The following is a 14884-nucleotide window of genomic DNA, read 5'->3' as shown; positions in this document are numbered from 1 at the left end:
GTGTTTTTGAGACAGGGTCTCTATGTAGTTGAAACTCACCTGGAACTCACTATGTAGACCAGGCTGGTCTCGAACTCGCAGCGATCCTCCTGCCTCAGCCTCCTGAGTGCTGGGATTACAGGCATGCGCTGCCACACCCGGCCATGATGCATTATATTAACATCAAAACAATTATTTTCTAAGATTCAGATTAAAACAGTTTGTAATGTGATGCCTTTGCAGTTGTGTGTAGAAGCAATTTTTTACATCTTATTGTACAGTTACACGTACATTTCTTTCTTTCCTTCTTTTTTTTTTCTGGTATTAGGGGTCAAACTCAGGACCTTGCACTTGTCAGGCAGGCGGCAGAACTACTGAGCCTGGCCTGGCATGTACATTTCTATAAATTTAAATTCTTATGATTTCAAGCCTATATTCTCTTGGGACACTTTACCCTTTCTATTTGGTTTTTTATTTTATAGGACCAAGTTTACAGCATGATACTTGTAGTCCTCTTCTGAGCTATTCAGTCACAGAGTCTTATACAGAATTCAACAGTGTCGAGGAAAATTTAAGTACCTTTTCATCACCTGAACTGTTCAGAGGATCAAATTATTTGGGTAAGAATATAATTTCAACCTTAATTTGCTTCATTATATAAATTGTTCTTTTGTCCACACATTCGTTTAACACCTCTCTCCTGTGACCACTACCACTGTGTTCCATGTATAGTCACATAGATCTGCAGAGCAATTTCCTACAGATCAGCGAAGGATGAAAAAAAAATGTCATTTAGCGCTTATATGTAATACATACCTAATTATTAATCAGTTTTGTATGTAATGAATGTAAACCTCTTGAGCTATGGGTTGTCATTTATTTCATACACTTCTCTTAGTTTTCAGCATATAACTTAAATATTAACTGGCCACATCTACAGATTAATACTTTACCATTCGAATAGTTATTGGTGATGGCAAACTGCATACTTTACAGCTTTCTTCAGTGACATAAAATGGATTCTTCATTTCTTTTTATTTTTTAAAAAAATAAACCCAAATGGTGGGGGGAGAACCCATAAGGATAAAGTAAATATGAAAGAAGAAAGCATAAAGTTTGGAAAGCTACAGATCAGATGGTTTGATAGAGCAGAAAGCTCAATCTTAAATCAGTAATGTGAATATTATACAAATAAGCCAGTTTACACCAAACTGTCCCAGAAAATCTTACAATTTGGCTGCATCAATTCCTTCTAAAAAGGTATGTTGAAAACATGGCAGGTGTGATGACTGCTTCTTTCCTACTCAAAGGGAGCCTGTAAACTTATTCTTTGGGATGTTTTGAAAAGCACTGTGAACTGGAAGATGCTAGACCCTATTAATAGCAGGGATATGGTGAGATTTTGAAATTTTGGTCCTAATTATTCGTTCTTCTATAGTAATTTTTTAATCTTCGGCTTTGAGGGTGACAAGGTAATTTACTTTGGGCAATAGGATACCAGTGAACAAAAGACAAGCTTTGAAATGTACTTACATGGATGAATTATCCTCTTATGCCATCACTATAGGAAAAATATATCTTAATTAGCTTCTCCTCCTCTTGAGAGACCCCAGAATGAGAGGTACAAAAGAGATCCACCCCAGGCAACCTGCAGACCGCACAGAGCTACTCCCAATGTACTGCAGACCTATATCCTGAAGCAGAGCTTCCTGAGCCAACTGATAGATATGGAACAAGAAATGCTTTTTGTTTTCTGCCACTGAGATTTGAGGGTTGCTTATAGCAAAAGCTGACTGTTCCAGATATGTATTGAGCATGGAGGAAAAGGAATTAAGTGAAAGTACAAATCCTAATTGCGGGGACTGCTCCTCTTCCCACCCTAAACCAGCACCTCATTTCTCTGCTCAGTTTCCGGAATATTGGCACCCAAACATGAACCTGCTAGACAGAAGAATGGAAGATTATTTTCTGAGGAACTAAAGCAGTCCAAAATAAAATATCTAAAGATACTGACCTTCATAGTCCTTCAATGAATCTGCCCAGGCAGAACACTACAATGAAGCCAACTACGTCACAAGGCCTGTGTAGGCCATAGGGATTACACTTATCCTTTTAGGTCTCCCTTTTAAATATGTCAGATATCTAAGATCACCAGAATGTGATTCTTTAATGTTAGAAAATCCTCTAATATTAAAAATAGAAACCAAAACCAAATGTAATATGGGAATGACATCAGCAAGATGTCAGCATAGGAAGCCCTGGACTTTTTTTCTTCTCATGAATACCCTGATTCAATAGCACTTCATGATTTAATTTTCTCTATGAGAAATCCATAAACTAATGGTGGGGCTCCTACATCCTAGCAAAGCGTAAAACTAGCCATCTTGAAGCCAGTAGGAAAGTTTGAGATATCATATTACTATGTAACACCTGCCCCTGGCATAGCATCATGTAATTGGTAGGAATCTACCAGGTCCCATGTGTTTTCCTTAAGGGTTGTGTGGAAGAAAAGACTGAATCATATACCCAGTGTTCTGAATTTTCTGAGAGATGCCTGAGGGACTGACTATTTCTGAGGAGAAAAGCAACTTAGTCCAGCATGTAGGTATTTGCCATAGCCCTTCTACTCAACTCACTACAAAGTGAGTAGGCAAAAACTCCAGATCTCACGTTAACCCTGGAGGGGAAGAGTTGGACTGTGTGTCCAGTATTCTTTTCTACATGTTTCCTGTGGAAATAGTTGCTGTCTTACCTGACTCAGAGCTCTAACATGACCCAATATACTGTATATGATTGAGGACTGCTAAGAACAAAGACATTGGCAAGTTAGGCATGGTTGTACACACATATGCTGTTACTTCTTTGAATATACATAATATATAGAAAAATATATACATGTAATATATATGTGCTTAGCACAGAATTTAATTCCTGAACAATCTCTGTCAGAGCTGTTTGGTGGGGGTCTCTTCTCATATAAAACAAGCCCTTGAGTCTAGGATAGTTTCTTTGCTTTTCTAATGTACAGATGCTAGCACTGAAATGCAAAAAATATGAAGATAGAGAAACATGTTCTAAGGAAAAGAACAAGATAAAAGTGCTTAGCAACCAACCCTAATGAAATGGAAATAGAGGAATTATTTGGCAGCTATTCCAGAATAATTATCACAAAAATCCTCAATGTTGTGAGAACAATTCATGAACAAAGTGAAAATTTCAACAAAGAAAATTTTAATAGAAAACAAATCTTGGAGAAATAGAAATTTTTAATAGAAATCAGAAATTTTAGAGCTAAAATGAAATAAATTTAGCAGAGAGGTTCAACATGGACTGGATTAAGAATAAAAAATTACTGTGTTCAAAAAAAAGAATAAAAAATCAGCAAACTCAGTCAGGCGTGGTGGTGCACGCCTGTAATCCTAGCACTCTGGAGGCTGAGGCAGGAGAGTCACTGTGAGTTCGAGACCAGCCTGGGCTCCATAGTTCCAGTTCGGTCTCAACTACATAGTGAGACCCTGTCTCAAAAGCAAACAAACAAACAAACAAACATCAGCAAACTCAAAGACAGGTCGTTTAAAATCATGTAGTCAGGAAGACCAGGGATTTGACTCTGGTTTTGCCGCCTGCCTCTCAAGCACAAGGGCTGGAGTTTGATCTCCCGTACCCTCCCCTCAAATCATAGTTAGGGTTGGGGATTTAGCTCAGTGGTGCCGCTGCCTGCCTTGCAAGTGCAAACACCCGAGTTCGATTTTAATCCCTGGTACAAAAAATAATAATAAAATCATGTCAGAGATACAACATGAAAAAATAAAAATAATTAACAGCTTAAGAGGACAATGGGACATCATCAAGCAGACCAATATGTGCATTACTGGAATCCTGAAATCGAAGAGGAGAAGGGACCAGAAAGCTTATTCAAAGAAGTAATTGCTAAAAATATCCAAGTTGGGGAAATGAAAGGAGTATCCAAATACTGTCTAGGAATCCCAAATAATACAAATAAGCCACACTGAGATACACTATATCCAAATGAGGAGTGAATTTTGAAAGCAGCAAGAGAAGTAATTTGACATGTACAAGGAAACTTCTATAAAAGCAGCATTGGAATTTTCCCCAGAAACCTTCATACTAGAAGGGAATGAGGCAAAGTATTCAGCTTGCTGAAAGGAACATTTTCACCCAAGAGTACTGTACTTTGCCAAACTGTCTTTCAAAAATGAAGGAAGAGATAAGGACTTCCCTGGAAAAAAGCTGAGGGGATTTATCACAAGAGCTACCTTATAAGAAATGCTGAAGTGCTTCAAGTTGAAGCTCAAGGACACTAAACATAAACATACAAACATGTACAAGTATAAAACTCACTTGTAAAGGTAAATTATAGGCAAATACAGAACACTAATAGTGGTGTGAAAGTCACTTTTAATTCTAATATAAAGGTTTAAAATATTTAAAATTACTGTAAAATATGGATATACAATATAAAATATGTAAATTGTGCAATCAGTAACAAAATTAAATGAGGTAGTAAAATTAATTTTTCTGTTATCAGCTTAAAATAGACTATAACTACATGAAGATTTATGTAAACCTCATTGTCTAAGAAAATACATACAGAATATACACAAACAGAAGAGAAATATCAAAACAGTATTCCCCAAGTCAGTGAAATACAAATAAATACAGCAATAGATGAGTGACAAAAGAGCTACGAAATAGACTTTAAAAATTCACAAGAGATACTGAAGGTATCTTATAAGGTGTAGTGATAAAGGGTCAGAATAATGATATGATATTTGGTCAATTTACCAGGAAGATAGAACAATGGTATGTATGCACCCAGCATCAGGGCACCTAAATATATTAAGTAAAAATGAACAAAACTGGAGGGAGAAGTACATAACAATACAATAATGTTGTGAGCCTTCAGTGCTCACTTTCAACAGTGGATAGAACATACAATCATTGAAATGCTGTGTTAACTGTCATTCTGTCATCAAAACAATATGGCACAGACATACACTGATAGAACAGAATAGAAAGCCTAGTAATAATACCTTGCATATATGATCAACAGATCTTTGACTGAATGCTAAGATGGCACAATGAGCAAAAGCTAACCTTTTCCACAAATGCTGCTGTTAGACCTAGATATCTGTATGCAAAAGAATGAAATTGGAGCTTTATACCATATACAAGAATCAAGTGAAGGTGAATTAAAGGCAGAACTATCAGGCCTGGCATTGTAAAACTCCTAAAATAAGATAGTGGAAAAGTGACATTTTTCTTAGAAATGATTTTTTGGATGTGACACCAAAAATATAGGTAAGAAAAAATCAACAGATAATACTGTATAAAACTAAAAAGCATCTTTCACAGTACATGAATCAACAGTAAAAATGACAAACTGCAGAATTAGAGGAAATATCTACAGTTTATCAGATAAAGTAATCAAAATGTGTGAGAAACTCCTACAACTCAACAGTAAAGCAAAACAAAACAATAACCTGATAAAAATGGGCAAAGAACTTTACTTCTCCAAAGACAGAAATGGCGAACAGGTATGTAAAAAACTGCTCAGCATTGCTAATCATCAGGAACTTGCAAATCTAAATGGCAGTGAGCGAACACCTCACACATGTTAAAATAAATGGTCACTATCACAAAACAATAGAAATATGACAATATGACAGCAAGCATGTGGATAAACTATTACTCTTGCTGAGTGTTGGCAAGAATGTAAATTGTGCAGCAGCTATGAAAAACAAAGTTTTCTAAAAAGTAAAAACAAAATAACTATATGATTGAGCAACCCCCTTATTTATTCGAAATAAAGTCAGAGCCTCAAAAAAAACGGCACTTCTATGTTCATTGCAGTGTTATCCACAATGGCCAAGATAAGAAGACAAGCTGAAGGCATGTGAACTGATGAGTACATAAAAGAAGTGGGATATAAACGTAAATGGAATTTTATTCAGCTTGAAAAAAGAAATCTTGCCATTTGTGACAACATGGATGAACCTTAAAGACATTATGCTAAGTGGAATAATATAGTTACAGAAGGACAAATACTGTATAATTCCACTTATTTGAATTAGCTAAAGTTGTCAAAATCAGGCTGGGATTTAGCTCAGTGGTTTCCGCTGCCTGCCTCGCAAGTGCAAGGACCCAAGTTCACTCCCTGGCACCAAAAATAAATAAAGTTGTCAAAATCATAGAAGTAGAAAATGAAATGGTGGTTGACAGGAGGTGGTGGGAAGGGAAAATTTGAGTTGTGTCTTAGTTACTGAGGACCCTTCACTTATGAGCTCTGTCGGTCCCCAGGGCTGTTTGTAAACTGAAGTTGGTTGTGATTCAGTGCGGCTGAGATCTGGATGTTTACCTGGGTACATTCTATAGATAACAAGAGGCAGATGAATCTCCCATTGACCTAATTAGACCAAGATGTTTGTGTATCAGGGTCAACTGTATTCTCCCTATGCCGAGACTCAACACCCACAGCTTAAGGAAGGAGAAGTTTATTTTGTTTCATATTTTCAGTCCATAGACAGCTAGCTTCAAACCAGAAACAGCATGGCAGAGAGCCCATCAGAGGAAGGCTGCTCACGTGGGAGCCAGGAAGCAGCGGAGGGAAGGATGGGGGTGGGGAATACGTCCTTCTGGGTCACGCCTAGTGACGCACCTCCAACCAGGAGGTCCCCTTCCAAAAGCCCAGCTTCTGAACATATGTGCCATTTTAGGACATTCCAGGTATAAATCATAGCAATTTGCTATTCGGCAGTTACTGAGTTTCAGTTATGTGAGATATGCAAATTTTAGAGATCTGCTATTTAACACTGTACCTGTAGTAAATAATAATGTATTGTTAACAATTTTCTTAAAAGGTAGATAGTATTTGCTCTAACCACAGTAAAATCTATTTTAAAAATTAAGGAGTCAAGCAAAAATAGAACTGATAATGGTACAGGAAAAAAACTTTTTTACTGAGGACTGTTTTATCTTTTGCGTACCAAGTTTATTAGTACTTTTTAGGTATACTGTACAGTTACATTCATCATTGAGATCTTGTACCTTTACATGATGTATCTTGGCTCTTAGTTTTTCCTCATACCTTTGCCCTCCCTTCAACCCCTCCACCCTTCCCTATTTACAAATACTTTGTTTTCATTTTGAGGATGCATATATGTATGTGTGTGTGTATATATATATATAAAGACTGCCCTGGAACTCACTATGTAGCCCAGGCTGGTCTCGAACTCACAGTGATCCTCTTGCCTCAGCCTCCAGAGTGCTGGGATTACAGGTGTGCACCAAGGAAAATATTTTTTAAAGTCTTCATTGAAATAAGAAAATATGTAGTGTATTAATTAGGAATAGGATGCTACAAACCAGGGAATATTCCAATAATTAAATACAATAGCAGAATGGAAAACTGAGTGAAAGGATTGGGAAAGTTGAAATTTCCCAAAAAAAAAGAATACAAAATTTCCCAACCATGAATATAACTGTACTGTATCCCTAAAATGTACCAATAAACTCAATTAAAGCTGAAAAAAAAGAATACAAAATTAAAAAGAGGAAAAATAATGAAAATATAAATTTGGAAGAGAAAAATATGTTGAAAGGAATAGTATATGCAGTCTAGCGTCAGATAATAGGAGTTCAGGGAAAGTTAATTTAAAAAGAGAAAAAAATATCAAAGAAACAATTCAAGAGCGTGGAGCTACAGAACTTGTATTTCTGGGCTAAAACAACCACAGTGTACATAGTGCACAATATGAAACAAAGTACAATATTATGAAACTTCAGAATGCCAAAGGAGTGGGGTAAAACAGAATGACTTATACAACTTGGTAGAGTTTGAGATTAAATACATAGAAAACTAAACCAAAAGAGGAAGAAAAGACTTCAGGAAGAACAAAAGATGGCCATGATATATCATAAGTATAAATAACATTTTTATCATATTTTATGTGCACTGAATAGTGATCCAGCTAAATATATGATATAACAGTGGGAGTAGTGGGAGAGGTGGGGATAAGGAGGTATAAGAAAGCATAATGGAGAGTCAGTAGAAAGCTTAAAACTGTTATCAACTAGCAGTAGTATAAGTGTGTCACTTAGTGATGTGATCCTCGATGGGATATGGAAGTATGACACAACATGAAAGATGAGCTTCTCTAGTTACATATATCCTGCCTGTCCCTTAGATCAGTATCAGTCATTATGGGGGCTGGGAACTTAGCTCAGTGGTGCTCCTGCCTGCCTTGCAAGTGCAGGGTCCCGAGTTTAATCCCTAGCGCGCGCGATCTTTACACTGAGCTGAGCTGTATCCCCAGAATTTTTTATTTTTTATTTTGAAGCAGGATCTGGCTAAGTTGCCCAGGCTAAGATCAAACTTTGGGTCCTCCTGACTCAACTTCCCAGAGTGCTAGGATTATCGTCATATACCACACTGCCCAGTAGATCAGTAATCTTAATGAAGCAAAAATTCAGGAAGGAAGAAAAAGACAAAGAACTAGAACAGACTACAGATTATTTGTTATCTTGGTGCCGTCATATCTTGTCTTTTTGTTCTGTTGCAGCCAAAATTTTCAATTATCATAGTTTGGTATGGGCTAGGCCACCAATTAAAGAAGGGAAAGGTGCCGGGCATGGTGGTGCACATCTGTAATCCCAGCCCTCAAAAGGCTGAGGCAGGAGGATCATTGCAAGTTCGAGACCAGCCTGGGCTACACACTGACTTCCAGAGCAGTCTGAATTACACAGTTAGACCCTGTCTCAAAAAAACAAAACAAAACAAAAAAAAGGAAAAGAAGGGAAAGGTAATCTGCTGTTTAAAATCTTTAATATTTCTTTTGCTCCTGCTCTTTTAGATTGGGAGTGTCCCAAATTGACAGAATATGTGCAGTGCAAAAATTCTACTCTTCTGGACACCAGTAAAGCAGTGGCAGTAGAGAAGGCACCAGAGTTTTCAAACCTCTCTGCAATTTTGGGTGAGTTTTTAACATTCATTTTTCTCATAGCATGGGAGAAAAATCTCTCACCTGTGTTGAAAAAACAAAGTATTTTTTCTTTTGCATGATCTCTGTGTTTTTATCAACTGGGATTGCCTTTGGCTACAATTATTATCTGATAGTAGTTCAAGTACATATGGATTACCTTTTTATGAGTTTTAATTTTGAACTAATTTCAAATTTATAGAAAAATTACAAAAGTGCTACAGAGGTTTCCCCTATATCCAGCTTTCCCTAATATTATCTTACATAATCTAAGTACAGTGATCAGAACGAAGATATTAATATTGGTAGTTAAATTGGTAATAAGAATAGAAAGTGAACCCAAGAAAGCTTCAAGCCACCCACCTCTCTACTGTCATGCCCTGGGAGAAGCCACATCTGCCACAGGCAAGGCAAGACCCAGCATCCACCTACTGACATCAAGGCTGGCAAAGGGCGGTGTGGGCAGCCTCACATCAACAGCATCTGCCTATGGGGATGAGGAGTCATCACAAGGAAGGTTTGGGGATAATAAAATGGTTCAATATAAAAAAATGGATATGGCTTCATCAACAGGAATGACACACCAAGGAAAATGTGTTTGTACACCAGACTGCCGCAAAGAATTACCCCAGGAAGTACCTTCGCCGTGTAGGGGAATGAATACGTATCAAGGTTGTACACCATGATATTGATATAATATCAGTGCTTAAACTTCTCGGGAGATCTCTACAGCTGTCTCTTTTGGCTATCTCCAGTCCAGTCACTGTGGTAGAGTAACCCCAGAAACCCAGAAGGGTGGTGGTTCTGTTACTTCTGATTCCCACAATCAATCCCTTCTCAGAATGGCTCCTCATCACGTCATTCCCAACTGTGACAGGTATGGAATGGATTTCTTCCCAAACACTGCTCTGCCATGGGAAGGAGTCCCCACACTGTATTTGCAGCTTAACAGTAACTGGGCTTTTCTTGAAGTTAGCATTGCCAGTCCATTATCACTGGTGCTCCTGGCTGTCTCTGGGCTTACCTTGTGATTATGGAGACAGGTCTCTCTCCCTCCTGTGTGGGGTTAGTGCTCTGACTGCTTCATTCTTTTCTCTGTGTTGTCTTCACTTCCTTTGTGGTTTATGGTTTTCTTCTATGCTTTTTCTTTTCTTCTTCCTTTTTTTTTTGATAGTGGGGATTGAACTCAGGACCTAACATGTGCCAACCAGGCGCTATGCCACTGAGCTACATCCTCGGCCCTGCTCTTTCTTAATTTCCAGAGGCATGCTTTTCTTTCTCTTCACTACATTGTTGTTTTCTAGGTATCTCAACTTCAGGTCCTGGAGAGGTTACGGTTCCCTTCCCACTTTTCCTTTATCATATTTCCGTCTTTTGTCACTTTCTGAATCTTTCTAAAACAGTTCTGGAAGTCCATTGTCATGTCTTTACAAGGTATAGTAAAAAATATAGTGATTGCTGCTGCCTACTGCCATCCACTAGAAAAGGAGGCTGGTAAAAACATTTCATCGTTTTCAGTATTCTAATGCACAGGATCTGACACAGCAACTTTTTACTTTTTCTCAAAGTCAAAATTACTGTGAAAGGTGTATGTTTTGAATCAGTTCAGGACATCAGGGCATCCACAATAGTACTACATACAGCTAAAGATGCTCATGAAAAGAAGATTTCCAGAATTGCTCCATAAAGTGGCAAGCATGATGGAATAAGTGTGTTCAAAATGAGGGAGAATATTTTGAATGGGATGAATGGTAATATGTCTTTTACTATAAGAAATTTAAATTTATATTTAAAATTTTAATTTCTCCATATTCAAGTTAACATTTGTCACTGTTTCTTTTGATTATAGCCATCCACATCATGGATGAGAAGTGATACCTCGCAGTTTTGATTTGCATTTCCGTAATGGTTGATGACATTGACCATCTTTTCATGTTCTTACCGTTCATTTGTTTATCTTCTATGTTGAAATGTTTGTTCAGATCCTTTGGACATTTTAAAATTGGGTTATTTGTCTCTTAGGAGTTCTTTATGTATTCTAGGTATAAGTCCTTATATCGGTCGTCTGTCCAACTGCTGGACACCCACACATGAGGGGAAGAGAGGTTTAATGTGGCTCAGTGTTTCACTTGTGTCAGTCTGTGGTGAGCTAACTCCAAGAGAGGAACTCCATGGTAGGATGGTATGGGAGCAGTTACTCATCTCATGGTAGTTAATAAGCAGGGTGCAGGGAAATGCCATAGAGATATATTGTCCACCAGATGCCCCGCGTGACTCACCTCCAACTGGACCCTACCTTATGCAGCTATGAACACCAGTCAGTTAATCCCGTGATAAGTTTAGCTGATGATCTATTCACCCCTCCAGGTGACTTCTAATCCATCCCAGTTGACGAGATTAACTGGCTCAGGCAACTTATCAGACATGTGTTCTGTAAATACTTTCTCTCATTCTATGGTTGTCTTTTTGTCATCTTGATGGTGTCTCCTTTAACTTTTTTTCAACTTGTATAAATTTTCAGTAATTTCCTTTAAATTCTTTGAGGATTCAGTTATTTAAAAAATTTCATAATATGCTATACAGTGCTTCTGAAAATCTTTCATGAGGCTTTTATTGCCTGAAAATAATAATTTATTACAAGAGAATACCAGAAAAACATTGTTAAAAAGAAATCTCCCTGAAAGTTCATCTGAAGGTAAGAAAATACTAGTTGGATAGCCTTTGTTTAAAGGGAATATGAAGGAATCAATTAACCAATGATAGGAGTTCAGAAAATTCTCTTTTCACATTTGGTTTTCAACTCAATTGTCTTACTGAGAAATCCATTGTTTTGCTTAGCAATCTTGTTTCAGTAGTCAAAGACTGAGCTTTGATCTTTTCATATTACTCTTGTTTATTGTTTCTTTGACACAGGGTCTCACTATGTAGTTGAGAGTGACCTGGAACTCACTATGTAGCCCAGGCTGGTCTCAAACTTGCAGCGATCCTCCTGCCTCAGCCTCCCAAGTGCTGGGATTACAGGGGTGCGCCACCACACCCGGTTCATATTACTCTTACAACAGCCAATCCTTTGCTACACTAGATAGAATGCAGGGCTGTCTCATTTGTGGAGATGCAAAAGAATAACATACTCATTTCAAATAATATTATATCTCCTATATGAAACCCTTACTACAGAAATCCTGGAAAACAGGATGCTACCCCCTTTACATAAATAAGGTAGCCTAGACTCAAGACAGGTTAAATAGCTATCCCAGTACCACTCAAATGTGAGTAACAAGACAAAGTTTAAACACAGTGCTGTCAGACTCCTGCACACACTGTTTCTCTTCTTTTTAAGCTTTATTCATAATCAAAACATGTTAAATATAAATTCTCACAATATTTAACCCTGCCATTAATCTAGTGGGCTGAAATATGTCCAGAAGTAGCATATTGTTAATGTTCTGTTATCCATGGGTTCTGAAATTAGGCCAATAATGGCATTCAAGGTGGTCCTATTTCATGTATAGTATTTGTCTCTCTTTCTGTCTCCATCTCTGTTTTTTAGTACGTGTTTGTAGTACAAAATGTTTACATTCATCTTTGGGAGTAGATACATGTACTCAGCATATCTTAATTCTTTTTATTACCCTTACTTTCCCCATTCTCTAGGTCCCCTCCCCCACTTATGCTTTTTTTACTTCATCTTTATGACACACATGATTCCATTCATAGTGATTAATTGGGGCATGTACATGACAAAATCCTTTCAGTCCCATTACCATCCCACCCTTGCCTCGCTTTGGGACTTTTAGTTCCTTCCCATATGCGAAAGATCTATCTGCCTGTTTCCTATTGTCATTTCTCTATTTTGCTCTTTAGTTTATTTGTACTTGGGCTTTCTCATGAGAGAAACCATATTTTATTTAAGTTTGTGTGTCTGGTTTATTTCATTTAACATTGTTTTCAAGATGCACCCATTTTCCTAAAAATGCCTGAAATTATCATCTTTATAAACACTATGCCTCTAACTGATAAATGTATAAATATTTTGCTTTTTATTATTAAACAATGTATTCCTATAGATTTAGAATATTTTTTCTAACCAATTGCATTTTCTGCAAAATTATTAATTGCATATGACTGTCTTTAAGTATTATTTGAAGATACTTGAAAGTTACTGAAAAAATAAAAATACCCCTAATTTGTTTGTTTTATGGAGTAAGGACATGAGCTTGATGAATTATTTCTCCATAACCAAAGTGTATTTCAAATTCATAATCAAGTAACAAAGAAAATAATTATTTTCATGATTATACATTTCTTTATTTTTGCTACAATATAGCATGTATGAACAAAATAAGCACTCCAGGAACTGAATGCTTTTTACCTTAGTTTTATTTAAGAAATAAAGATTTCTATAATTAGAAGTTTAACTATTCCTAAAACACCCATCATGTATTCATTAAATAAACACTTACAGAATATGTGTTTAAACTAGGCATTGTTACATAAACCAGTGGAAAGTGCCGTACTTCCCCTGACCTTGAAGGCGTCAAAAATAGGGAAAGAAAATAATTAAACACATATATTGTGGTTGTGTGTGATTGAAAAATAATGTGATCAGCAAAGCATTTTGCATTATAGGCACTCTGTTAGTTTATTATTAGAATAAATTTAGCAAGACATTTACACCCTTATCCTCAGTTATATGTCAGGTTGCTATTTTCTTCCTTTTCTACACAAGTTTTATAGCATTTATTTGGAAGTACACTTGAAGAGTTGCTGGTTTTACTCATGATGGTTGTAAATGTTTCTGTGAAATAAAAATATGTATTTAGTTGCACAACCATCGTTTGAAGAAGTTGTAGTGCACATTTACTAAATGTGAGGCTTTATATTAGGAAATGTGAGAATAAAAATCATCATGATCATTTTTATTCTTAGAAAAATTACTCTAGTGATGAAAACTAAACTTGTAAAAGTACAGATCTTTGAAAGAAGTTCCTTCTTCCCTGGAGAGTTAAAATAAAAGACTTTGTTTTGGAGATCAGAAAGTAACGGAATAGGGCTGGGGATTTAGTTCAGTGGCATTGCAGCCTGCCTTGCAAGCTCAAGGTACTGAGTTCACATCCTGGATACTGCAAAAATAAATAAATAAATAATGGAATATATAAATAAGAGAAGAGAGATAATTAGAGGGAAAGTGGTAAAGTTACTGAAAATAGCCATGAATTTTACTCAGGACTTACCAAATCCAAAGTTTGGCAGTGGAAAATATTATTTATAAAGCATGGTGCTAGGGGAGAGTGGTAATTTTGGAATTACGTATGTTTTTGTATGTTTTATGTATTGATTATCTTGAAATTTAAAATTACATTTCATTTTGCTCTAGAAATATTTTTTACAATTCCTTAATTCAACAGAACCAACTGTTCATTTGTGTACCAAGTGTATTTCTGCTCCAAGGATCCTGTAGTCTAATAACAGAGGCAAACAAATAGCAGATTAATTCTTGTGAGACTCCTGTTTAGGCTTCTTTGCATCTTATCTACTGCTATAGTCATTACATATGAGAATTCTTCGAAGCTAATTCCTAAATTCGAATCTTTTTTTAAGCTGCCACCTGATATGTATGTATAGGTACCCTATAAAGAGGTGGGGTTTCTAAATTTTCTCTGAACCTAAAATTTTCTCTGACCCTTTTATGGAGCTTACTTCAGAATATCTCCTCTTGGGTGTTTCAGGGGGACCTTGTCTTACTATTCATTAATTCAGTTCACTCGGCAAAAATTTATTAAATACCAACTATGCATAAACTGTTTTAGTTGCTGTGAGAAACATGATAAATTGCCTTCTCTAACAGAATTTACCTTACAGTGGCCGAAGAAAACAATAAAAGACGAATAAATATATAATTTATA

General features: G+C 36.6%; 1 protein-coding gene across 1 annotated transcript in view; it reads left to right on the top strand.

Annotated features, from left to right (window-relative positions):
- Meikin (meiotic kinetochore factor) overlaps nucleotides 1-14884 on the top strand; it is a 58890-nt gene that overhangs the window by 4737 nt on the left and 39269 nt on the right. The window contains exons 5-6 of the mRNA XM_019209853.1: nucleotides 462-599; nucleotides 8853-8972. Of these exons, the coding sequence (XP_019065398.1) occupies nucleotides 462-599; nucleotides 8853-8972 (258 nt within the window). The remainder of the gene's footprint in view (nucleotides 1-461; nucleotides 600-8852; nucleotides 8973-14884) is intronic.

The sequence above is a fragment of the Fukomys damarensis genome, unplaced genomic scaffold, assembly GCF_012274545.1.
Source record: "Fukomys damarensis isolate Sample0158 unplaced genomic scaffold, DMR_v1.0_HiC HiC_scaffold_9, whole genome shotgun sequence".
Classification (NCBI taxonomy): domain Eukaryota; kingdom Metazoa; phylum Chordata; class Mammalia; order Rodentia; family Bathyergidae; genus Fukomys; species Fukomys damarensis.
This window is presented reverse-complemented; position numbering and strand designations above follow the sequence as displayed.